The 26879-nt window shown below is 41.3% G+C and overlaps 3 protein-coding genes across 4 annotated transcripts; 1 reads left to right on the forward strand and 2 right to left on the reverse strand.

Moving 5' to 3' along the window:
• Positions 1-383: 383 nt before the first annotated feature.
• LOC116041520 (cAMP-dependent protein kinase type II-alpha regulatory subunit-like) lies at positions 384-10461 on the reverse strand. The gene is made up of 20 exons (XM_031287433.2): positions 10284-10461; positions 10065-10183; positions 9061-9153; positions 8825-8952; positions 8641-8731; positions 8350-8467; positions 7164-7236; positions 6967-7076; positions 6354-6478; positions 5284-5342; positions 3508-3776; positions 3047-3082; positions 2826-2965; positions 2152-2258; positions 1895-2048; positions 1696-1797; positions 1492-1566; positions 1338-1403; positions 996-1134; positions 384-602 (listed from the first exon to the last, which is right to left on the reverse strand). Exons 2-20 carry the CDS (start codon positions 10167-10169, stop codon positions 478-480), a joined length of 2115 nt encoding a protein of 704 aa, XP_031143293.1. The 5' UTR covers positions 10170-10183; positions 10284-10461; the 3' UTR covers positions 384-477.
• Positions 10462-11077: 616 nt separating this feature from the next.
• Positions 11078-21565, reverse strand: LOC116041561 (NCK-interacting protein with SH3 domain). The gene is made up of 13 exons (XM_031287506.1): positions 21207-21565; positions 20013-20125; positions 19713-19926; positions 19061-19136; positions 18279-18811; positions 17390-17560; positions 16523-16609; positions 15950-16088; positions 15769-15849; positions 14094-14222; positions 13442-13531; positions 13180-13352; positions 11078-12890 (listed from the first exon to the last, which is right to left on the reverse strand). The coding sequence occupies exons 1-13, from the start codon at positions 21375-21377 to the stop codon at positions 12666-12668; spliced, it is 2202 nt and encodes a 733-aa protein (XP_031143366.1). The 5' UTR covers positions 21378-21565; the 3' UTR covers positions 11078-12665.
• A 358-nt stretch (positions 21566-21923) lies between these two features.
• Positions 21924-26655, forward strand: ndufaf3 (NADH:ubiquinone oxidoreductase complex assembly factor). Of its 2 annotated transcripts, none has more exons than XM_031287613.2 (5): positions 21924-22185; positions 25000-25195; positions 25299-25365; positions 25768-25868; positions 26010-26655. In XM_031287613.2, exons 1-5 carry the CDS (start codon positions 22082-22084, stop codon positions 26115-26117), a joined length of 576 nt encoding a protein of 191 aa, XP_031143473.1. In that variant the 5' UTR covers positions 21924-22081; the 3' UTR covers positions 26118-26655. The 2 variants fall into 2 exon arrangements, with proteins under 2 accessions (XP_031143473.1, XP_035858518.1); XM_036002625.1 differs by having other exon boundaries at positions 25000-25147.
• The last annotated feature ends 224 nt before the right edge of the window (positions 26656-26879 follow it).

Raw genomic sequence — 26879 nt, forward strand, 5'->3', positions numbered from 1 at the left:
TGTTTGTTTGTGTGGAAAGCCCGCTTTTATTAAGCATCTGTAGGAAGGCATTCGGAAATGTCAACAGATGAGTGCATCAGCACACACAGGGCAACAAGCGCACGTTAACACAGGCGCGCACCTACATAATAAAGCTGTTTTAAATTTAAAATGTTCAATGCCTTATCGCGCTGATGTGACCGAGCCTGACCCGAACCCGAACATCATTTCTAAATATCTGTCCGAACCCGGCCCGGTCTGTCGGGTACCGTCGGGTCCCGTCAGGCTCGGGTATCCATCCTCTAGTCTGATTGGTCAGAATTTGACAATGTGGCACAAGCACAGGTACTGTGCAAGTCTGAGTCAAGAATTGAGTACACTTTAATATCTGTTTATTTATTTTCCTCATATTGTGCAGCCCTATACCTCAAGGGGAAGTTTCTTTTAGTGCTAAAATACTACTTTAAATTTTTTTTTTTCTTTTTAAAATTATGTGTCCTAGTGTTTTAAATCTACACTGGAGCCAAAAAGTGCCACCAACTGGTCTTCATACTGGGAAATATTCCTCTTCATGATGTCCATACAGGGTCCCAGCAAACGCTCAAAAGCCTGGATGTCAATAACTGAAAGAAATAGAAACTCAATTAAGATGATGTAATCCCACTGCAGGACTCTGTTTCCCTGTCTAACAGATGGAGTAGTTTCCCAAAAAGTAGTGAAAAAGTCTTAAAACGGTAGAAATTGGTGCACAAATCATTTTTCATTAAGAGAAATGTTTGGTCATGTAACAGACAGCCTGGAATTTAAGTGTACTGAGATTTACATTTAAGTCTTGCCATTATTGGGGTCCACAACAAACTCAGCAGATGGGGCGTGTTTTAATACATAAACTTTTGTTGTTGAGGATCAATAAGATGTCAAACAGGATTTTAAAACTGTTTATTTGGAAGATATTTAAATCACAAGGATCAGTGGATATAATGTTTTTAATCACAGTGAAACAGCAGGAATCTTACCTAAACATTTGGTTTCTCCCACAGCGTAAACTGATGCTGCACGAGGTTTGTTGGTGACCAGTGCCAGCTCCCCAAAATACTGCCCTCTAGAGTAGCGAGCCACCTCGACCTCTATGTTATCCTGCTGGCCTGCCTTCGTCTGTAACAGACATAAAGGAACCTGTGAGTCCTGCAGTCATTTAGTACATTAACATCACACATTACCAGACATAAACACTAAACTATTCTATCTACTTAATGGCAAATACTAGCAATCAAATTCACAAATAAAGAGGGTGAATAGTCATAATCATTTTGAACAGGCAACAAAATTGATTCTGTTAGAATGTTGGATACACTCACTTTGCTTTTTATCATTATCTTCACCTCTCCTGATTCCACAATGTAGAAACAGTCGGCCTCCTCCCCCTGCAGGTCCAGAAAGTTTATTAGGTCTAACCTGTTTTTGGACACAAAGGCAGCCAAAGATACAGCCAAAAATCTCCCAACACTGTACCTGCATTATTAAGCGCTCTCCATCTTTGAACACATGTGCTCCCAAAACATCTACAATCTTCATTCTCTCAGAGAGCTTGTGAAAAGAAAATGAAGCATGATGACAACAAATACACTGCGGACAAACCTGAAGTATAAGGTGACAACACGTCCACTTATTCTACAATTATCTTGTTTGTATAGAGTTTGTGTTTCTAATACAAACCTCAAGAGACTTCAGAAGAGGAACACACTCGATGAAGGCCTCATACATCCTCCTCTTCTTCGCATTATTTCTAACAATTAGTCTGTGAAATGTGGCTCGATCCTGAAAGAGAAACCATCAAAAAACAATTTGTTGATGTATTTTATTTTAGCTTCAATTCTACTTTTTATTCAAGATCATCATCCTTTGTGGGACTCACCAGGCCCCACAGGGCACCTTCCTGTGTTGCAATGATTGTGGCAGCCCGCGGCGTGTTGTACATGAGAGCCAGCTCACCAAAACTGCCCTTATTGTCATACTTTCCGACGCACACACTCACTCCGTCTTTCTGCAAACAAATATCATACACACCCCTGGAGAGGACATAACACAGACGGGGAGTAGAAGTCTTTATAAGACTGACAAAATGTCATCTAGTTATAACATTAGAAAAACAATTGTAAAACCATCACTCACCTCTCTATGACATAGAAATTATCTCCATCGTCTCCTTGGTCTATGATGTGCTCCTGAGGTTTGACCAACACTTCGAACATGCCGTCCAAAACCTCAGAGAACTGCTCCTGGAAGACATAAGGTGAGAAAAATGCTTTACATAAAACAGAAATGCATTAAGATGAGATATAAAGGTTGTTATAATAGTGCAATAAAATAAAAGATAAAATGGAGTACAACAGAACAGACAGGAGAAAAAAAGTTGTGCGGCAGCTAACAGTGCAGTGTAAGACATGAATGAGCATTCCCCCATTTTTATTTAATAAAAGGCAGTGGCAAACTGAAAAGTCTTCAGCCTCGATCTAAAAAGAGTTGAAACACAGTTTGTTCCAGATGTGTGGAGTGCTGCTTCTCCATGATTTAGTTTGGGGACAGTAAGCAGAGTAGCAGCAACCATTCAGTGCTTTGTTAACCATTTTTTTTGACACATAGGAAGCCAGTGTGAAAATCGGAGAATTGGAGTGATGTGGTCTTAGTGAGGACTCTTTTATACATTACACTCACATTAGGTGCCTCTGTGTGTGTGTGTGTGTGTGTGTGTGTGTTTGTCTGTCTGTAAAACGTAAACTTAATATTCCAATTTTGTCTAACAAATGAAAAAGTCATCATCATCAAAAGGCCAATCAGTATTGTACCTGCTCCAGGGTTTTAAACAGTAAAATGTCTTTGCATGCATCCTGAAGTCTGCGACGCTGCTCGTCCGTTTTGGGATACACAACTCGAGGCTCTGCGTCGTCGTCCTCATCGTCATCAGGGTTGTACGCCTCTGCACAAACTGCAGCGGACACATGAATGAAAACTGTACCGTGGTCAACGGGGATTAATATTGATCACACATACTGTTCCAGTTACTGACCTGAAACTCTGCGATTGTATTTACTGGTGGTGGACTCTGCAGAGAGAGAGACAGAGGTGGATATATTAGACTAGATTTCATAAGTCTATTGAAGCATAAAGAAGCTCATCATTCTTTATTCTACTGTTTTCTCTTTTGCGTTTTTTATATGCATAGTGAATTGCTTGAGTCAATGAGTGTTAATTTGTATCATGAGATCTGCTGGTTGTAGGTGGAGTGGCTGTTTTCTATAGCCAACTTTTTGTTCACATGGATCTTGACTGTTATGCAACAATCAATGCAACATTTTTTGGGAGATTGCAAACTTCAGTCCATGTACAGTTTCTCCATGTCCTTTGTGTGATTTTAACACTATAAAGCTTTTGGGGTGTGAAACATTTACAAAATGGTATTTCTTGAAGTTATCTTTCATTTGGAGGACATAGAGCAGAAAACAAACAAGATGGTGTAATAATACTCACTAACAGTGTCTTCCTCATCCTCCTCCTCCTCCTCTTCATCATCCTTTTTGGGCTTATTTGACTTTGTTTCAAAGGTCACTCCTTTACATGCAGGTTTGGCGCTGTGTTTCTTGGCTTTTTGGTCGTTTCTTTGGCCCTGCAGAATTTGTGTAAAATGCTGCACTGCAAATTCAACCAAATTTGGCGGCCTGCGGCGAAGCACCTCCACAGTGTATCCCTGCAGCAGCTCTTTCAAACCAGCTGGTATCTCCACATTACTCATCGTCCAGGTTCAAAGGTCACGAGTTGGAGTTTGATATTTCCAATTAACCCTAAATCTAAATATCAAATACTTTGATTTGAAATATCAAATCTAAGCATCAGCTTGTCCCACAGGTTTGATAAACATACTTCTGTTTGGACCATCATCATCGCAGGAGCAAACTGACTCCTCCTCCTCTCGTCCCACTAACATTTCAGCAGCTTATTGATTTCTTTATTTAGCACGGCCTGTCGGAAAGTATTGACCAGGACTTTTCACATCAGATATAATTAAAGGCTGTCCGATGGATTACGACATAGAACTTGATGATTTGGCAAAGAAACAACAGAGAGAGAGAGAGAGAGAGAGAGAGAGAGAGAGAGAGAGAGAGAGAGAGAGAGAGAGAGAGAGAGAGAGAGAGAGAGAGAGAGAGAAAAGAGAGAATGAATATCTGGCTCTACTTACTAAGCTCAGTGTATTTTCTTACGCATTTTAATTCTCTTATTTTATTATTTCTCATATTATTATCACTCAGTTTATTATCATTTGTTGCAGTTTTTTTAAATGCATGTTTTTTTGTTTGTTTTTTAAGCATGGACAGTCAAAGCTTCTACGATTTATGACAATAAATCCAAATAAAAAGAGAATTTAGTGGCCGGGTGAGCTCAGTTGGTAGAGCAGGCGCACAGGTTTACTCCTTGACGCAGCGGCCATGGGTTCGGCTCCGACCTGCAGCCCTTTGCTGCATGTCATTCCCCCCCTCTCTCCCCTTTCATGTCTTCATCTGTCCTGTGGAAATAAAGTCCTAAAAATGCCCAAAAAATAATCAAATAAAAAGAGAGAATTTTGAAAAATAGTGCACGACTAATTTCTAAATATGGATTCTGTTTTTTATTTCTTTACATGTTGACATTCATATACTGTTCAATCACTCATTATTGATGACTACTCTCATAATTTCACATTAACACAAACAGAAAGTGTAGCTAGCATCGGTGGTCACTGAGTGGAGGGTGACCTCACAGGAAGCAGACAGTTAGAAGGGCGTGTATTGCTGAGAGAACACACACAGTACAACATAATGCACCTTTTCCCTGACATGTACACCTGCTTGCAGATAACAAAAGGTAAGGCACGCATGTTCACTTCACTCCTTTTCTTATATAAAAATAACACAATTTAAGAAATCAAGTAAAACAAAAAGGAGTGAGAACATTTGACTGTATGTGTGTGTGTGTGTGTGTGTGTGTGTGTGTGTGTGTGTGTGTGTGTACACTGGCACCGAGTCATCCCAGCCTCTCTGCTCTGAATTTTCTGCAGGTCTGAATGATCCAAATGCTCTACAGTACTACAAGGTCTTAAAGATATATAAGCACATTATTGGAAAAATGTTAAAATCTTTTTGTGATTCAGTGTGTGTGTGTGTGTGTGTGTGTGTGTGTGTGTGTGTGTTCATGTGCTGCTAATAACTGCGCTGTGTTAAAACAGTTCTGTTCCTGGGATTCACATACGAGGCGATGCTGAGTCTTCATCACAGGTCGGGTGCTAACCAGTTCAGGAACTTCATTGCGAGCTCAAATCCTAAGAAACAAGCCTGGATAAAACAAGATACAAACAGACAAAACTATTTAGCTTGTGTAGCATATTGATGGAATAAATAACAGATTTCTAACATAACGTTTGGTTTTCTTTGACAAAATGTACAATATTAATTTATTGTTGTTTTCTTTTGTCTATTAAATGTCAGATAAGAGTAGAAATTGCCATCATGCTGTCCGAAACAACAGTCCAAAGCCAAAAGGTATTCAGTTTTCGATCAGTTCAGTGCAAGGTGCAAATTTAAATGTTTTTTTCCTTGAAAAATTATTCAAAACCTGTTTCGGTAAATTTTCTGTCAGTCGATTAACCAATCAATTGTTTAAGCTGTACTGTCCACTTTTAAAAATGCAAAAAAAAAAAAAAAAAAATACAAAAAATTGCCTATCAGCTGATATTATTTTAATTGGTGATAGTTGGCCAAATGCACAATGAAATACAAGCACGTGATTATGTAAAGATTAAGAAATCAGCTGTAAAACACCAATTAGGGTGCAGAGGTGCACATTTATTGGATTGGAAACATACTTTGCATTATACCTGTACATTTATAATCTACTTAGAAATCATTCTGGTGGGAGAAGGAAAAACAGATTTTGGTGTTTTAAGTTAAAATATACTGTGTGTGTGTGTGTGTGTGTGTGTGTGTGTGTGTGTGTGTGTGTGTGTGTGTGTGTGTGTGTGTGTGTGTGTGTGTGTGTGAATTAATTTATAGTCCATAGCTTTGTTTTTTTTTGTCTTAAGACACACATCTTCCTCTGAACAGCTGTCACTACAGATCAGTGTAGTGATTGGACTAAACCCGACCTATAGCTAAGTGATACTTATGTATGTCATTTTCCAGTATTTACCATATCTGCTGCTACTAATGACAAGATTTATTTTCATTGCATGACATAATTATGACCACAACTTCTTTATCCTTGAACTTCTCAAACAAATTCTCCAAATGCTCTTGTGATCCCTTCACAGTGTTACTGAAACAGAAAAATAAGTAAAGTGAACTCACTGCGTTTGCAGGAAAAGCTCTAAGCATGACAGCATTGAAGCCCTTATACAGAGAGCCCACGCCCTCCTCTCTGATCAGCTCCCGCAGAACCTCCCGAAAACCGTTGGGATATTTTCCTTCAGGAGCTGCGGGAGAGCCACAAAGAAAAAGTCATCTTCAGCAATATGGACAAAAGTGAAGACGTTTTTCTAGAAGTAATAAGTAACTACACTGGTTTTATTCTTAGAGGTGTTACATAACTCATCAAGAGGCTTCTTTGGTTCTCCTGACTGATACGGATTTGTAGGAATACTTTACCTCTCCATTATACCGAGTTTGAACTGACAAAGTACTTCTAGATATCATACTACCTGGATGATGGAGACTCATCATAGGGACTAAACACTTAACTTGTTATTGGCTTTTTCAGTATCCTACGTTTAGGTAAGACCTTTTTACTACCACATGGAGTTGAATTCATGTACAGAAATACAGCTGGCAAAAAAAAAAAAAAGTAAAAGCAGCCCATGTTTGACTGAACATACAGTATATACATACATACTATAATATACTGTATAATACATACTGAAACTTTTATTTTAGCCTTAACAAACTGTTGAATCTACAAACAAACCTGTTTGGAAACGAGACTTGAGTACGTCGGCTGGAATTGCGACCGCCCAGTTAAAGATCCCGGCCATCCCCCCAGCAAACAGCACACTGGGAATGCTGAGCTCGCTATGGCTGCAGGGAGAAGACAACAGGCTCAGCTAATCAGATGTCTTTTGTACAATAAAACAGACCGTTGTAAATACTGGGACAAATATTCACCTTTTTCCTGCTGGTGTAAGGAGGTTCTTCAACCACTCGTAGGAGGTGAAGTACATCCCACTTGCTGGAACATCTGAGTGACAAAACAAAAATAGAGTAGCACACCTTAACCTCCATAACATACAAAATATAGTTACATTGAATTGATCAATAACTACATAGATACATGTGAATGTTTCTATGTAAACATACAGAACGTTACATCTTCTGCCAGAATATAGGAGTGGTTTGATATGAATTTTCTTAAAAGGTGCACTATGAGTTCCTGCATGATGTTACTACTGTTGACATTCCAAGTAAATTTCAAACAAAACAGAGCAAGCTCACCCCTCCCCCCATGTTTCCGTAACTGTCATGACTAATTGTCACTAACCCCCACCCCCAACCATCTTGTCGGTGATTGGCTGGAATGTGTTTGTTTTATTTTGGTGCCTATCCTGTCCCCCTAGTGTTTGTTTGACGTTTACGCTCCCTGTTGTCTCCAGAGACCAGGCTTTTTCACAGTGTATTCAGGGGGCAGGCAGCTAGCGGATCAAGGAGAGATGCCTACGATTTGAGATAAAAATGAAATCGCGCTGAAACCGTGCAGGAACTCATAGTGCACCTTTAATACAAGAACACCCATTAACTAAGACGCTATGATAACCCTACAAGAGGGTAGACAAAATAATGATAACACTTTGTGAAAATGAACTTAAACTTAATCACGGTTACAAACATTATTACAAAAGAGGGTGGTAATAAATGACATATCAACCAGCTGATGTGATGTATCAAGCAGTCAGCAGTTTGATAGGTCTTCAAAGCACCTGGGAAAATGACTGAGCTCTTTAAGTCCAAACACCTGTGTGAAAATGTAGTGCCAAAAGAAACAGCTGACTGACGGCAAGTTACAGTGGTGAAAATATTCTAAAATAGCGTGCGCTTAAACTGATATTCTTTTTTTAGGTGGCTAAAGTGTGTTTTGCTGCTGCACCTGTCCACAGCAGCAGTACATTGCTTAGCTGCTGTGTCAGTACTCCTGTCTTTCTTCTCCAAACTGGGGGCGTGCCAACCTGCATCTGCTGTACACTGACTATGGACAAGTACCTCATACAACCCCACTTTAAAAAATCCAAACTATCCCTTTAACAGCAAGTTGTGACTTCTGGTCTCAGGTTTAGGATCTTTCAGAGTAAAGCAGCACCTCTCATGAGAGTCAGAGCGGTGCCTTTGTAGATTCCTCTGATGCCAAACTCTCTGTACAGCTGTTTGACACAGTCCATAGGACCTGCATACTTCACCTCTCCCGACGCTGCCTGGATCTGCACACACAGAAACACACACACACACACACACACACACACACACACACACACACACACACACACACACACACACACAGTCATTTCATTTTGGCATGTTGAATCTACTAGTATTCAGTCCTGAGGAAACAGTGAGTAGATCCTGTATTTCTGTACAAACACATGACTCTGACCTGCAGGAGGCATTTGATGCGCTCTCCAGGAGCCATGATGGCCGTGGTGAACACACCAGACAACATCCCTGCAGCAAACAGCTGTGGATACCTGCAGGAGACAATGTACGTATTATACGTACATATTAGCATTTGAAACAGTTGAATAAACAGTACAAGCACCTACGACAAAGCAATCACCTACGTAAGAATATCATCAGGGGTTCTCTGTTGTAGTTTCTTGCCCAGTCCAAATCCAAAGAAACACACAGCAAACATGGGTGTGACGCCGATGATCGGGGCCGCCATGCCTCTATAGAGCCCTTTAACACCCTGTGAGGGAAGAAGATGACAAGGAAACATCAGCATGAGGGAGGAAAGACATTTGGGACAATATTTAATTTAATATATCCCAGATATTAAGGCAGCATGCTTCCTCACCTCTTTGGCTAAGGTCTTTTTACAACAATCAATGGTCCCAGCATACAGGAGGCTCTCTCCAGGTTTGGGTTTGGGCTGAGTCTGCAGACGCACCTGAGAGAGAAAGGAGGACGCACACAAAAGATCAAGCATTACAGTGGCAGCAGTTTGGACCTCACGTTGTGCACAATGAAAGCCAGGTCCATAAAGAAATGGTGACCTCAACCCCATCTGACACCTTTAGGATGAGTGACTGTAAATAAATCTAATATTAGAATATAAATAATCCATCTTGTGAAGGGCTCATTGCATTGGTGGGATATTGTCTCAAAAAATTTTAAATTCTAATTCATATATTTTTTTTGTGAGACCCTATTCCACTCATTCAATGGGCCATTTATAAGATGGAATAACAAGCACAGTACACCTGATGTATACAGAGAGCACCTGTATGTGATTACCACAAATACCCAGCAGCGCTTCTACTCCACTGTCTCAACGTTTTAAATGTTGGACTGAATTTGTCTGGTGGCCAGAAACACAACTCCAAAATGAATGCTAATCTTGCTCTGTGTTTGCTGGATGAGTAAACAGGCAACTGTTTGTAATAACGACTTTGTAAGGGGATATACTATGTGTGTTTACTGCTTGTTACCATTGTGTGAACTGTGAAGGACACAAAATAAACATGACAAAACTTGTTCGAAATGACCCCAAATACATCTTTGGCATTTCTGAACTGCAATTTCTTCCGGTATAGAGTATACACCAACACCAATACATATGCCATAAGATATTATTGGCCAACTGGCTGATTGATCAGTGTAGCTCTATTAAAGAGTATTGAACTAATTACTGTAGGTCTAGTACTATAACTATGGATGGCAACATTCCTGCATTAAGGTGAGATCTCTGTCCGTGCCAAAGTCCAGCAGTGAGTGGAGTCATGCAGCAGAGTGAATGTGGGTCAAAGGTAACGTTACTGACGTTAGTAGCCTAAGGTTACTCTGAGCTCTAATAATTACCTTAATGGTGTCGAGTGGATGTCCTGCGAAGACGAGACATATGCCACCAAATCCTCCGGCGAAGAAGTTCTTCATCGGACTGATCTGCTGCTGCTGTTTGGACATTTTTACTTTCTGCTCTGCTGGAAGAAAAAACACACAACATACTCTGAATGAAACCGACACCGGAAATGAACTCAAACACACTGAAATATAAAAAAAGACAAGAAATAACGTAACCTGTGGTCGACGGTGTCTCTGTGAGGTACCTGTGTGAGGTGTATATGTGTGCTGCTGTCACCCCTGACTGTTAGACCCATAGATATTTACGACCTTTCACCCACTTATTCAACCGGTCCGGTTTGACTGCGACACAGCCGTACACTGGTACGTCTCCGTTTGGGGTCCGGGGGGAAACTGTCAACTTTTGTTTGAATTAAAAAATAAATAAAGTTTACGGATACAAATATATAAGCCTACATAAATTGCATAATCTAATATGTAAATGATATCTAAATCTAAAATCTAAAATCAACGTTATTTATGTTTGTTTACAAAATAGAGCTGGTAAATTCTCTGTTTATGTAAAAATGAAATTCCATAGAATAGAACAATTATTACTACTATTATTTTTTGTATCCATTGCTGTATATTTAGATGATGAAGAATAAGCTGAAAAAGAGGGTGTAAGATTGTTATGTAATATAAAGTTTACAATACAATTAACAATATTTACATACAGATAAAATAAAGATACTAAAGATAAAATATGAGTCCATTAAACAAGAAACCACCATCTCTGTTATTTATCAAGCTTGTGCAGAAAATAAATATAATAACATACAAGACCAATACATTTTTTTCCCGTTTACTATGATTAACTTTAGACTTGCTGGACACGCTCAGCTGCTTTGGACTGCTGCCAACAGTCCCACTTAAAAACAAATAGCCTACTGTTTACATGTGTAACAAGGTGGGACCTACATGTTTCCAAAACTGCCAACACAATCAACAACAACCAATCCGACCACTTGCACTGTTAAAATATAGCTTTATTAGTTTTATTATAACACAGTCGTAGCATTTTTGCAGACAATGTTAATCATGGAAAAAAGAGATGCTCACTTCTCTCACACGCACGGTAAACAGACACAAATAATCAATGAATGCTTGGAAATGAACTAAAAACTGATAGCACTTCTGGATTGCGTCTACCTTCTCAGAACTATGTTTCCAGACGGGGTAGCCATGCCAGGGACAAAAACAGATATGTTAAAGTGTAAGATGGGAGAAGATCAATCACTACATCATGAGGAAGAAACAAGGAAAGGTACATGTTGCTGTTAAAGTATTAAAACCATTAGGAGACAAAAGAAATGTCCTGTATTTCCTCTCCATTGTCTTGATTTTCAGTAGGAGCATCAGATAATAACTGGACATCAACAACACTGACTAATGTATTATCTTGAGTAATAACTGCAGAACACTTTTTCCCCTCCAGAAAGCCACAGCTCACAACAGCCAAGACTTGTAATATTACAGCAATATTAGAAGTTGCTATATAAAGCCTTATTGCAGCACAGTTAGTTTGAATGTGAATACAGCATACATACATTTATCTGTAAACAGTCAATGACTTCTGAAGCTAGAGGAGCTTTGCATATGTAAGTACAGACCGATCATCTTAAAGTGTTTGAAAAGCAGTAAAGAGACAAAAGTACCAGACTGAGAAAACTGCAGATGGCGTCACAGGAGAGACTCAATATGTAGCAGCAGGTTACTCAGCGAAAAGCTTAGTAATGATAACACATGAGTCAGAGTGTGCTTTTTTCTCACTAGAATAGTACACTTGTTCATCACATTCTACTTGACATGAATTCTAATTATAATGAACGAAGGGGTGAATGAAAGAGGAAGTCAGTTTTTAGAGTACTATACTCTGTTAAGAAAATAATGCTGCAGTAACACACAGTAGTTTGGTCCCACTACAAGGGAAGCACATAAGAGTATTCTCACAACAGTTCAAATAATGGCACATTTATCTTCAACATGACTTAAAATCTGCATTTTTCATTGTTTTTTGTTAAATTTGTTCTGAAATCATTTTGGTTAAAGATATTTTGGTTAGAATAAGGATTAGTCATGGTTGCTGTTACTTTTAATTCAAAATACTATGAGAATATACAGTTAATTCTTACTTTTTCAAGGAACTATTGCAAGGAATTCACTGTAAAACAGCTCCAATGTTTGGCCTATATTTTGGCTTGGATTGTTGATCAGTTGGTTCTCCTACTATGACAGAGGTTCTCATAGGTTTTTTGTGCATTTGTCACATTTTTCACTTCTTGAAGAACACCAGAGAAAAAAGCCCCACTCCTTTTTCAAATAAAATTCATTTAAGAAGGGAGAAGTTGTGATGCATTATGCTGCATGCAGCATGCTGCAGCTGTGGACTACAAGTCCAAGAGAACATTGGCAAAACTGATTCACTTCTCTCAGCACATGCTGGCACAGAATATGGGGCGTCCCATCAACCATCAGTTCTTCTTATTTCAAACTTTATTGTACCTCCCTGCAGTAGACAGGAACAGACTACAGTGTGTGAGACTAATACTGATATGGTTAGTCCTGGTTCTGACAGATCTGTGGGAACTCCTTGTAGATCTGCTGTACAATTAGCTTATCCATCTGTTTCACTGTAGCGCTCCCTTCATCCTCTCCTGGATCTTCCTCCTCCCTGAGAATCCTCTGCAGCACCCCCTGCAGGTCAGACAGGCGGTGCTGGTGCTCGAGGTAGTCCGTCGAGCGTATTATGGAGTGCATGAGGGAGAGATACTCCATCCTCAGCTTCACAAAAAAGCAAGAGAGGAGATTTTAATCAGACATGGTATCAAGCTGTCAATTTAGCAGGTATCATTAAATAAATAGTTTCACATTTTTAGGAAAAAAACGGCTATTCACTTTCTTGCCGAGAGTTAGATGAGAAGATTGGTACCTCTCTCAGACATGCGAGTGGTATCAATCTTCTCATCTAACCCTCGGCAAGAAAGTGAAAAAGAGTGTTTCCCAAATTGCGAAAACTATTCCTTTAAAGCCTGAGAATAATCTGTAGCTGTTCGGTGTGTCCACGTCTCACCTTGTCTCCAGGTGAAAGGTCAGATATTTGTCGAACGGCGATGTCAATCATCACCATCATGTCAGTGCGGTAGAAGATGTCAGCGGTCTCTCGGCTGGCGAAAACATCCTGCAGAAACTTGAGCACTGAGTGCGGTGCAGGCGGGGCATGTTTGAACATACACACAGGGTCGTCTGGAGAGGACGGGGCAAAGAGTGAGTGATGGCGTCGGTGGACAGAAAGCTTAGGTGCAAAATGAGAACTATGACATATGGTATTTTACCGCCTCTGTTCAGAAGCAGCAGCATTTTCTCTGACAGGATCTTGACATTTTTCTTCTTCAGCTCCTGCATGATCACATTGCTGCCGGGTGCTGGGTGACACAGACAAGACACAAAAAAAGTTGTTAAAACGATAAAAGCTCTTTTGTAGGTCAGCTGAGCCGGAAAACAAATAAAATAACAGCTTAGAAGTCTGCTGTGCATTACTGCTCCTATAGACCTTTTTTAGGCAGACATCTTCGCATTTCTTTACTTGACTTTGGCTTATCATGTCAGTTGTTTGTATTACATTTTATATTGTTGCTTGTTATGTACCTTTTTATCTCTGTAATGTTGTTTATCTGTATTGAGGCAGATCTTAAACCATCTGCCTTGACTGGAACGCACTTTGGGTCAACATCTGTTGTTTTAAATGTACTATATAAATAAGGATGACTTGACATTTAGATGTAATATAGCAGGAAAAGCACAGGTGTTACTTATAGCATTTATGCTGGCTCTGCTACATTTAAGTTTCCCTGTAAGCAAAACCCCAACACCGGGACCCTGGAATTGGTAAACACAAATAGAACGCAGCCATCAATAATGTTATTATTTCCAGCTATGAGAAGTCAAAATTTCTGCTGTGAAAGGCTCCATGGTGGCTTTTCTCACCTGTGTGGTGCAGGTTGAAGGCCAGCAGGAGGTTCAGGAAGATGTCAGGCAGCTGCTCTGTGGGATCAGAGGAAAGCCCGTCCTCCACCACACCCAGCAGAAACTGAACAAAGTCAGCATTCAAGTGTTCTGAAAGCAGGGAGGGTCAGGATTACCGGTATATTATCCCTTTAATACACCTATTAATGCATGCATAAAGTTAAACACACTGAGAACTGGTTGGGTTGCAACAACAAGAATTCATTTTGAAACCCGATTAAATCATGATTTAACTTTAAATCATGTTGCATCAAACTTTAAAAGCATCTTAAAATTAAGAATGATTCAATTTAAACCTCTCTTTAAATGTTAGTTTAATTTTACTCTAAATCTAGATTCAATTTAATTCTGTTGCACCAAAACGTTACAATTTCAACTGTTATCCAGTATTAACTGGACACGCTTTGCCAGACCCTCCTCCACAGCGCTGCGGAGGAGGGTGTGGCTAGTCCACACAGCATTCCGGGATGGGAGAAAAACGTTCATATTAATAATATAATAATATTATTATTATTGCCATTTCTTTAAACCAATCACAATCGTCATGGTCGGCACTAAGCTTCGCATGGAGCTGCTGCAAAATAGCCTCGGGAAGGAACTTGTTGTCGTGGAACATGTGTACGCTCAAAAGTTGTTTTAGTCGTGCAACAGAAAACTCAGATTGGACAGATAGTCTAGCTAGCTGTCTGAATTTACCCTGCAGAGATCTGAGGAGCAGTTAACCATAGTCCTCATAAATCCACCAGAGTTTAAAATTCTAACACAAAGAAAGCGGAAGGAAACGGACATCGGCGAAAAGACATCCGGCGGAATTTCCTGCCGCACCGGAGCAATCCCGGAAGTGGAATGTCGTGGATATAGACTAACTTTAAACTTACATTTGACTTTTAAAATGTCGGCCTTTTAAGATTGATTGAGCAAAATAATCAAGTTAGGAGACAGACTTAACCTAATTTAGTTGTGTGATGATTCTGAATTACTCTCCAGATACCGGTTCAGCAAGGAAACTGTTCTGGAGCTAAACAGGAAGATTGGACCAACTGTCAAACATGGCAGTGAAAGGACTGCAGCTATAACATCACCAATGCTTGAACTTCTGGTGGCCCTAAGATTTTATGCCACCGGATTATTGCCAGCTATTATTTAAATTGCTCCATTAATACGGCCAACACATTTTTAGGAGAAATTAGAGCTTCTCTGCCAACACTGCGTAACGTTAGACTAACTGACTTTTTAGCTAGCTTGCAAACAATGTAATGAGCAGCCAAAAAAAACGGCTTTTATAGCCTACTTACTAGGTCGGACAGCACATTAAGCTCTATTCAATTTTAAAAGTTTACATCAATAAACTTGGATTTACTAAAAAGAGATTTGTTTTTCATTGTGTAACAGAGCTCTGCTCATGATTTTAAATCTGGATTCACTCAGTTTAAACCTAGTTTTGCTAAACTCTGATTAGAACTAATCTTAGATGAAAGATAGATCCTTAAATTAATCCCTGTTGGTGCAACCTAGCCAATGTAGTTTTCGCTGTTTTGGAAGAATCAACATTGTACATCAGTGATATGCAGAGGTAAAATATACATATGTTATATGCCACTGAAAAAATAACACAGCAGCTTTATATATACCATACCGTAGTGATGATATGGCACCTGTTCGCCCATTGAGAAGATCATAGTAAGTACCAAAGCTGTGTAACACATCTTCTGGTGCTCTGAGGGAAGGAAAACATGTAATTGTGCTCAATATTAAGCTTGGAGAGTACTAGAGATGAACAAGAGAACAGTGAGACAGTGAAGAGTAAATCTTTTCACCTTGTGTGTCAGTCTGTAAGTCCCTGGCCAGCTCCATCGGGAGGATGGAGTTGACGAGGGTGGAGATGAGAGAAGCATCCAGGCTGCACATCGCCCCAAACACTTTGAGCAGCAGCAGCCGCAAAGACACACGATGCTCCTGCATGGTTACATGATGGCAACAATGAGCCAACACCAAACAAATGTACATTGAACATCACCAACATTGTCACTTGAACACTGTAATTACACAACCTCCCAGTCAGGTCACCAAGGCTAAAATCTAATTCACTCTTGGTACAGGAAGATGTTCATTTGCATATGTAATCAAGAACAAATATGAACTGAATATTATTGTTGAAGCTACAGGTGCTAGGCTCCAAGGACAAAAGAAAAAAATAAGTCTGCCATCTTTGAGTCATATTCTTAAATAAACTGACTGTATAAAGATGATCATAATAATAAAGAAGAATACATTTTTAATAACCATAAGAGGAAACTAGACAAAATTTTCTGTACAGGACTATTACATTTTTCTTGAATACAGATTAGTTTTAAATTCAGTGTGTTCAAAATAAAATGGTAATGTCTTACCATCTGATAATATGAAACCAGAGACAGCACATTCTCATAGTGGTTGGCCTTGCACATCCTCTTACACACCTCTGGATCTGCATCAGTCTGAAAAATACACCATCTTTTAGTTGTAACAGCAATGATATAATAACATCATCAACTTCCTAGTCGTGGTCCCTGAACACACCAGAGGAGGATTACGGAGCCCATTTACAACTCATCTGGACCTCCCATCCCTGAGGTTCACGACAAACTGCCAACAGAGTATATTTGGCAGCCTGAAGAGTTTACAGATTCAGTCCCTAACCACACTGTTGGATTTGTAAAGTCGCCTGAGCCGGTCTGATACCATCAAACATGTCTGGTATTTACAGCATGACAGCTGGACGGGTCCTGTGGTCACATCCCAGATTCATCCCAAGAGTTTTCATATCAAACAAATAATTATGAGGATAAAGCAGTGATATCAACTCTTAAACTCTTGTCCTATAATGGGTGTTGAATTAGTGGCTTCCTATTTTTCCAGCTCTCACTGAAAATTTGCATTTAAACAAGTTACATCACACTGCACATTAATACATAATGACTCATGTTGGATCACATGTGTTCTTGTGTGCTTATAATCAGATTTTTCCTTGATGTTATTACCGTTTTGTGAAGTCTATTTTGCTGTTCCTGTGTTATTATCGACCTTGTTAGATATTTAATGCTTTTACTGTGTAGCCCTTTGCAACCTTTGTTTTGAAAGGTGTATTTATGACTGACAGACATTCATATCTGTGAAATCCATCTTTACAATGTCACATCTTCTTACACTTTAGAAAACAGACATCCTGCAGACTGTTGTGAATCGTTACAGGAGGTGAACAGGCTCCTGCATCATACCAGTATCTTCAGCAGCTCCTCGAGGTAGCAGGCGATGAGAGCGTGGTCCTCATGAAGCGCCCAGCTACGCTGCTGAGAATCGTCCCGGTGACGGGCGAGGTCGCTGAAGATCACCTCCAGCCTCTGTTCATCGTGACACACCTGACCCTGCGGCAGCGCTGCACTCAAATCCTACAGAGACAGAAAACATTAGGACACACCTATTTGTGCTACAACTTGAAATACCAGTAGAGAGGAACATTGTCTACTCTCTGACATAGAAAGTAACTTAAGGCGGGTGATTATTTTCTGCGGGTTCGTCACTATGAACAGCTTTCCGATTTTATCCATTGATAATATAAAAATTTGTATTAAAAAAAAAAACATATACAGGCTTGATAGTCATCCGAGTTACAACCCTCAATTTGGGTTTGTTTAAAACTCTTTGTGTTATCAGTGTTTTGTTAAGCTCTAGTTGAGTGTTCCTATCTAAACACTGAAGAGACCCCTAATAGACCACAGAGTATTTCAGGCTTTATAACTGGATAAGCGGGGTCGGAGTGTGCACATGTGTCACCATGTAAATACAGGATGCAGCCAAAAGCTTTCAGTATTTGCTGTTTGATGTTGCATGACACACTACCCACTATTAAACGCCTTACACTCACCGGATGAAACAGAAATGTCTGCCAGGAAAGAAGTTCACTTCAAGCTTGGTCAAGCTTGCGTTTAAAAACAGGAAATGAGTGAGTGATACTGTGAGTACTCTACCCTGCTTCTCAAAACGACCCTGAGAAATGTCAGCTAAATGCAGACTGAGCTGTAACTCTAAACGACACCAGTATTCTCCTTTAAGCTGGCGGGGCTCCATGATGCTGAATAAACACGATGTAAGGAAAACAAATCTGACCTTCCTCTCCACCAGCGAGAGGAGAACTTGCTCCAAATCAGAGGAGGCTTGAGGCAAGGCCGTCTGCAGATGGCCAACCACCACGCCAACAGCGACCCGCGACAGCTCGTAACTCAAGCCTGTGTTCTTCCGTACCAACTCGATCAGTTCGCCCCCGATAGTCGTGGGAACTGGCTCAGGGGTAGTGGGGCTGCCAGGAGGGCTTTCAGCGATAGACGGGGGGGCAACAGGCCATTCACTTTCCGGCTGCTCCTCCACAGTGGGCTGTGAAGGAGGAGGCTGTGGAGCCGGGCTCTTCTTTGCAGGAGCTGGCTGAGGAGCAGAGTCAGAGGGAAGCACGTCTGGAGGCAGTGCAGTGAGCTTCACACGGGAAGGCACAGGAGGAGGGGGGGTGCTGGAAACACTTGGCAAGCTGACATCAGAGGAGACCGGTGAGTGGGAGGAGCCAGACTCTAAAGAGGTGGTGCTGATCGAGAGCGAGAGAGCAGGGGACGGAGGGAGAGAGGACACTCTGGAGGGGACCTCCGGCTCGGCTGGGGTACAGAGAGAGAGAGAGAGAGAGAGAGAGAGAGAGCTCTAGTTACAGAGAGGAGAGGGAACAGGAATGACCTGACTAAGAATAGAGTGTGTTTGTGAAGTATAGAGCTGCAGCAGGTAGCAGCAGCTGAATGCAGCAGCAAAAACGCTGCGCTGTAATCTGTGAGACTGTAATAAACGTGTAAGTGATGTGATGAATACTAAGTAGAAAAAAGTGTCCACATCGCTGCTATCTGAACTCTCACCTGGACGCCGGCTGTTTCGCTGTTTCTCAGGGGGAGGTGGGGTAATCGGAGCCGCACGTCTAGGTTGAGGAGGCACCTGCAGGAGGTGAAATTGATTAAATACAGGGTCATTTGAGGGCATATTGTGTGTGTGTTGTTCTATACTGCACAAAATGAGCATATTTAATTGTCTCTATTCCTGGGTGATGTCAGGATGGTTTCATATCTCTCATGCTCTATTTTATAATATCACGGACACTGCTGACGTTTTAATCCCACAGACAGGCTGTGTTTTTGACCTGTACATGGATGGAACCTTTTCTAATGAATTGATCAAGTACCAATCCCTGGTTGCAAAGATTTGTGTGCTAGGATATTAATGTAGATTAGCAGTATTCTGTTGGCAGCCTTATGCATGTTCACAAACTCATCATTAGATGAGTGAGTCACAATTGCAAACAAACTTTATTTTTTATAGCACTTTTCGATGTTAGAAGAGCTTTACAGGAAGAAGGATAGGAAAACAGAAAAGACAGAGATGACAATATACAGGCTTACAACTTTTTTCTAAGAATTAATATATAGCCTCAGTAAATATTTGAATCCTGCATATTTTAAACTAATTTGTGGTTTCAAATAAAACATTTAAATGTGTACTGTATCAGTGTGTTACCTGATAAAAGCCCTGTTCTGCCTGTATATTGTCCACGCTTCCTGATAGCGGCACGCTCCCCTGTCGTCCGTAGTCTTGGTTAAGGCCATTGGGTGGAGGAGGAGTTTGACTGAGAGATATTTCGCTGCTGGAAGATGGGAGGCCTTGTTTGTGACCGGAGGACGACGAGGAACTTCGTCGTGCAAGCGTCTCCTTTCTGTGATGGATCAACTTTCTGCAACAGAAGAGAATAATGATTTATATACAGAACATGCCAGAATCAATATATTATCTCATAATGTGGATTCAATTTGGACTCACTGTAGAACGTCTCTCTGTTCCAGATTGTATTTGCCTCCATTTTTTAAGGCCACATTGTGGATTCCTTCGATTGCTCTGTCAATAGACTGCAACACATCATCCTGCTCTGGAGCCTGCCAGAGAAAGAAAGAGGAAAAAAAGGGGACAAATTAAATATTCATTTACATGAGTATTAAATTTTAAACAAAATGGAACAGACTTGTGGCTCGGGGACATGTGTGACTCTAGGCAGAAACAATCTAAGGCGGTTATCTGTGGCCAGGTTGGTTCAGTGGGTAGAGCAGGCGCACATATATTTAGAGGTTTATGCCTCGACGCAGAGGTCCAGGGTTCGACTCCGACCTGTGACGATTTCCTGCATGTCTTCCCCCTCTCTCTCTCTCCCCTTTCTCACCTGTCGTGTCCATTAAAGGCGGAAAAGCCCCCAAAAAAATTATCTTTAAAAAAAAAAAACTAGGGCGGTTATCTAACAAAAACCAGTGCCACACATATGCTCAGTGAGGCCTCACATTCAGGCTCATTAAACCTCCACAGCCAATGTCCTTTACAACAGGAGCGAGCATTCCTATTCTGCCATTGTGTGAGCCTGTGATTTCATAAAATACATGCTTTGACTAGTTCACTGTGAGTCTGAATCCTTGGAAAAAGGAGTCTCCAGTCCTGATTGCAGAGCACATGTGGGTGTGTCTGAGAGACAAGCTATGTGGAAAGGAGTAGCTACTTGTTAAACAATAACAAGGATGGTTGAGAATAATTCTTGATAATAAAAAAGAGATAATAGTCGCAGGAGCTGATGAGATTAATTTGAGCAGAAACAATGGCTTTCTGTCTTGCTGGTCTTTGGCCCTTGGATCTGTCCTGTCTCATATCATCCCATCATCCTGTCATATCCCATCCTTTCCTAACGTTACATCTCTGTCGCAGTGAGCAGCTGCAGTGCAGAAGACCATGGCTACATAATACAACCTTTCCAATAATTTATGGTTTCTTCTGCAAGCGTGCCTTTTAATCAGCAGTGAGCTTCAACATGGCCTGCACTGCAGTCCATAGTACATGGGATCTGTCTCTTTCGATCACTTAACGTTACTACGCATTCACTATATTTCACTTCACCACTATGATGCGACATGGCCACAGCTTGTAACGTTATCCATTGAACAAAAAGAGAAAAACACCCAGGTCATTGATGTTTACCTGTATTTTTTCGATGTATGATGATGGGATGTAGCCGGTTTCCCCCGAGCTGCAGCGGGACCCCAGCCACCAGTGTTTGTTGCTCCTCTCCAGGATTAAGAAGCCTTCTCCGGCCGCGAAGTGCAGCGAGTTGGGCTCCGCGGATCGGAAGGCGTACAGAGACCGGTACATACTTTAATAACACTTTAACACGCCAAAATGACCCGAAACAGCTAGAGAACCGATGTCGGAATACAAGGAGTCTCCGATATCTGCTCTTTTGGAGGTGATTTAAAGAGTCTATGAAGGCATGGCCCCGGTGCATCGACGCTGTCTATTTACAATGTAGCTCGGATCATCCGATCATCTGACCTGTGTCTGTTGCCAGTAAACACCGCAGGGGGCGCTGTTACTCCATGAACACGCCCCCCAGGCATTGTAATCAAAGGCAGAGCCCGTTGATCCCATAGACTATACAGTCTATGGTCGATCCTGAAACTAATGTGATCATCACTGTGCAGTTGCATCACCATTTTCATAAAATATATATTCCTGAATGTGTGAAAAACACATTAAAATGTGTAACATTTGCTACGTTAGCAACGACAGCAGGTGCTTTAGTAGCTTTGTATAATTTAGCTGTATCAGATAAAAAATAAAAAATATATATATACCAGCTGAAGGTAAAATTAGCCACTTAGTAATCATTTTATTTAACACAATCAACTGCATTTGTAATTAATTATTAATTAATACAAATGATTTCACATTAAATGGCCAGTTTGTACGGCTTGTTGAACTTGAAATAAAAATTGTTCGATTGAGCATTACACAACACCGGAAACAAGCGGTTGGTGTTACACAGAATTCTATCCCCCTTATGTGTCGCCGGGTCTATGAACTCCGTTAACATGGCCAGTGCGGTGTGTGCCAGAGTCCTCCTTCAGAGATCAACACAGGGATTTCTCTTCTCCTCCAGGGCAGTACCCAATTTCTCAAGGTATGGTCTTTTTTATTTTTTATTTAAGGCATGTGATTCCTTGAAGCCGAAGATTTAAACCCAGTGGGGTCGCTTAAGAAACTGTCACATCTGTGTGTAGACGAGGACATTACAAAGTAATGTTATTGTTATGACACTCCTTACTATAACATGAGTTTGAGATGGTTGAAAACAAGTTCGTTTTATCAACAGAGGCCGGTTTAGAGGCTTATCTTGTATAACACTCATTTTGAGATATGTACATGTAATGTGATGTTTGTAAAGTGCTGTTTTGGGCCTGATGAAGATCAGATGTTGTGGTAGCAAAGTGTGCTGATTCTACTTTTTGACATGACAAGCAGTTGACTAGACAGTGCAGTGCATCACATCTCAAAAACAAAAGGTTGCTGAACTTGCTCTGATTTTTGCAACAGTCAGGAGGAAAATATGTAAGAACAAGCAAAAATGTACTGCAGCTCTGTAGACGAGCAGAAATGTTTGCTTCTTGGCTGCCTCTTCTCTGCAGAAACAGGCCGAAAGCTTTTGGCCATCAGCCCTGTCGGTAGGTTGGCATTCGATTTTTGGCTTTTAAACTGGGCCACATGGCAACAGTCTGCAGTGCAGCCTGTTTCATTGTAAAATGGGAAGTGATGACAAGAAGAGATAATACCTGTACGATAAAAACAAAATTACAGTTTCATGCCAATAAACACCTCACAATAAATAATAGAAAATTACCAGTCTTGTGTTGTTAATATAGCATTGACAAAGACAGATTTAAAGAGTCAAGTACAAGTTTAGCAAGGCAGTGAAGGAGGCTAAACGATGGTACTCTGAGAAGCTCCAACGCCAGTTTTCAGCTAACGACTCTGCGACTGTCTGGAAAGGACTCAAGCAGATCACCACCTATAAGCCTAAGGCCTAAAGCCTAAAGCCCCCCACTCCTTCAATGACCGACACCTAGCCAACGACCTGAACGAGTTCTACTGTCGATTTGAAAGACAAAAGGTCAGTCCTGAAACCATCCCCCACGACACCTCCCCACAGCTCCAGCTACAGTGTATCACCTCCACCTCCCCCACCTCAGCAGGGTCCTGGGCCCCCCCACCAATGCCCTCCTTAAAGGTCCCCCCCTCCACCTCCATAGGGTGACCCACACCCACCTCAGTGACGACTCTCTCCATCCACGAGAGGGACGTCAACAGACTCTTCAGGAGACAGAACCCCCGCAAAGCTGCTGGACCAGATGCTGTCTCCCCATCCAGCTTGAAGCACTGCGCTGACCAGCTGTCTCCAGTGTTCACAGACATTTTTAACACCTCACTGGAGACATGTCACGTGCCAGCATGCTTCAAGACCTCAACCATTATCCCTGTCCCCAAGAAGCCAAGGACCACAGGACTTAACAACTTCAGACCCGTTGCCCTGACCTCTGTGGTTATGAAGTCCTTTGAGCGCCTTGTGCTTTCACACCTCAAAGACATCACCGACCCCCTCCCTGCAGTTTGCCTACAGAGCCAATAGGTCTGTAGATGATGCAGTCATCCTGGCCCTACACTACATCCTCCGGCACCTGGACTCCGCAAGAACTTATGCCAGGATCAGGAACAGTTTGTGGACTTCAGCTCTCCCTTTAATACCATCATCCCGGCTCTGCTTCAGGAAAAGCTCTCCCAGCTTGGTGTGCCTGACTCCACCTGCAGGTGGATCACTGACTTCCTGTCTGACAGGAAGCAGCATGTGAAGCTGGGGAAACACGTCTCCGACTCACAGACCATTAGCACCGGATTCCCCCAGGGCTGTGTTCTTTCCCCCCTGCTCTTCTCCCTGTACACCAACAGCTGCACCTCCAGTCACCAGTCTGTCAAGCTTCTGAAGTTTGCGGACGACACCTCCCTCATTGGACTCATCGCCGATGGTGGTGAGTCCGCCTACAGGTGGGAGGCTGACCACCTGGTGATCTGGTGCAACCAAAACAATCTAGAGCTCAACGCTCTAAAGAAATTGGAGATGATTGTGGACTTCAGGAGGAACTCAGCCCCACCTGCCCCCATCACCCTCTGTGACTCCACAATTGACATTGTGGAGTCTTTCCGCTTCCTGGGAACTACCATCTCCCAGGACCTCAAGTCCCTCATCAAGAAAGCACAACAGAGGATGTACTTCCTGCGGCAGCTGAAGAAATTCAACCTGCCAAAGACAATGATGGTGCACTTCTACGCAGCCATCATTGAGTCCATCCTCACATCCTCCATCACCATCTGGTACGCTGCTGCCACTGCCAAGGACAAGGGCAGGCTGCAGCGTGTCATTCGGTCAGCAGAGAAGGTGATTGGCTGCAATCTGCCGCTGCTCCAGGACCTGTATGTCACCAGGACTCTGAAGCGTGCTGGAAAGATTGTGGCCGATCCCTCCCACCCCGGCCACAAACTTTTTGAGACACTCCCCTCTGGCAGGAGGCTGAGGTCCATCAGGACCAAAACCTCACGTCACATGAACAGCTTTTTCCCCTCCGCCACTAGCCTTATTAACAAGGCCCGGAACCCACCCTGACACTCCACCCCTGGCTCTTCATGCCACTGTTCTCTCTCTGCTAATGCTCTTTTTATTTTATTTCTATCTTTATTTTTAATTTAATACATACTGTGTACATATACCTATACTTATATTGTTTACTATTCCATCTAGAGAATGTGTGACGTGCACCAACAACACCAAAACAAATTCCTTGTATGTGTTAAAAAACGTACTTGGCAATAAAACCCTTTCTGATTCTGATTCTGATTCTGATTGGTTGTAATTGGTTCTAATTAGTTTACCTGTCTTTTTTTTCAGCCCATTTCTGTCTCGTGCACATAAATTGGGTCCCAGCGATGATGAAATGTATCAGCGTACCTCAGTATCCGTCATGCAGAAGGAGCCGGGCAGCGGGGTCATGATCCACAGCTACAGTTCCAGAGGATTCAACATTGACGGCAACAAGGTGATTGGGCCCTGTGCTGTGCTGCCTCCTGCTATCCTCCAGTGGAATGTGAGATCAATATCCAAACTACCTTCACAGTTTGTACGGAATTTAAACAACTATCTGTGTTTATTACATCTCTCTTTTTACCTCTCTACCTCTCTCTCTGCAGGTTGGCAGTTATAAAGACATCACAGAAGAAAGTGTCTCACTTTTTCACATGCTTGAACCAAGAATAGGTACAAAATAAAAGCACACCGGCACAAAGATGGGTGACAAATTAAAAGAAAAACCAACATGAAGTGTGATGAACAGCCTTCTTTCAAAAGATATTCACTCGTTTGGTGTTTTCATGATGGTGGTGAAGAGCGTTGTTTAACACGTTGGTCCAAAATCCCCCATATATGTTAAATTGGGTTGAGATCTGGCGACTGTGAAGACCATAGTACACGATTCACATCATTTTCATGTTCATCAAGCCATTCAGTGATGTGTGTCCTGTATGGAAGCATCTGCAATTATTATATTTTTCCACAATTATTCAGGTTTTTCCTTGATTTTGTCACTCATCTAGGTTTATATATGTTGTATTTAACTAAAAAACAAATGTGTAATTTAACTTATTTTCTTGTTTTATGCAGAGATTCTTGTACTGGGCACAGGTACACGTGTTGAACGAATTAACCCCTCAGTCCTCGCTCTACTCAAGCGTAAAGGCATCGCTGTGGAGGTGCAAGACACGGTAAAGTATGCTCAGTGTGGTAAACTACATATGTTCTTCTGCATAAAAGACTTTCTAAACTGTGTGACAAACAACACTAAAACTAATCGAGTTGCCCTAATTTACCGTTCTGTCTTTCTTTTTCATCTCTGCTTTTTGCAGCCAAATGCATGTGCAACCTTCAACTTCCTGACCAATGAGCGAAGAGTGGCAGCCGCTGGTCTGATCCCTCCGCCCATCAGCACGGAGCTGGAAGTGAGACAGGAATAAGTGTTGCAATGTCAACAGAAACTAGAACTGATTTCTGCAGATGGAGGTTTGAGGTTTATGAATGATCCCAGGCCTGTCGGATGGTTATTATTCTTTTCACAAAGCTTCCAAATGAAGAAACACAGGGCTCTAAAGAATCACTATATTTGGTTACAACTGTTATTTTTTTTGGAGATGGTGTTAAAACATCCGTTGTCACCACCCAGTGATCTGAGCAGTGACCTGGCTCAGAGAGACTGTATTGTAAGGTGAACACTGTTCTTGTATAGAAATACTGTATTATGTGTATGAAATATATATATATATATATATATATATATATATATATATATATATATATATATATATATATATATATATAATATATATATTTAAGCTTTACATGCAACAAACAACCCAAGTGTCATGAATTTAATGTGTTTTCGTAGAAGATGGGGTATTAATTATTTTAAAAGACACAGATGCTATTGTCTGTGCAGCAGATAAAAGGGTTCTACATGTAAAAAAAAAAAAAAAAAAATATATATATATATATATGTATGTATGTGTGTATATATATATATGTGTATATATATATATATATATATGTATATGTATATGTGTGTGTGTTCCAGCCCTCTACCCGAGATGTTGGTGGTGACTGTCCTTCATTGGATAAGCCTCTTTACTCTGTGCGTCTGTCCGCCTTCTGGCACCAGCAGCGCTGCCAACTACAAGCTGCCTGTGTGCAGCACATGACATCATTCTATGGTTTTGTCCTTC

This window comes from Sander lucioperca, chromosome 6 (assembly GCF_008315115.2).
Source record: "Sander lucioperca isolate FBNREF2018 chromosome 6, SLUC_FBN_1.2, whole genome shotgun sequence".
Taxonomy (NCBI): domain Eukaryota; kingdom Metazoa; phylum Chordata; class Actinopteri; order Perciformes; family Percidae; genus Sander; species Sander lucioperca.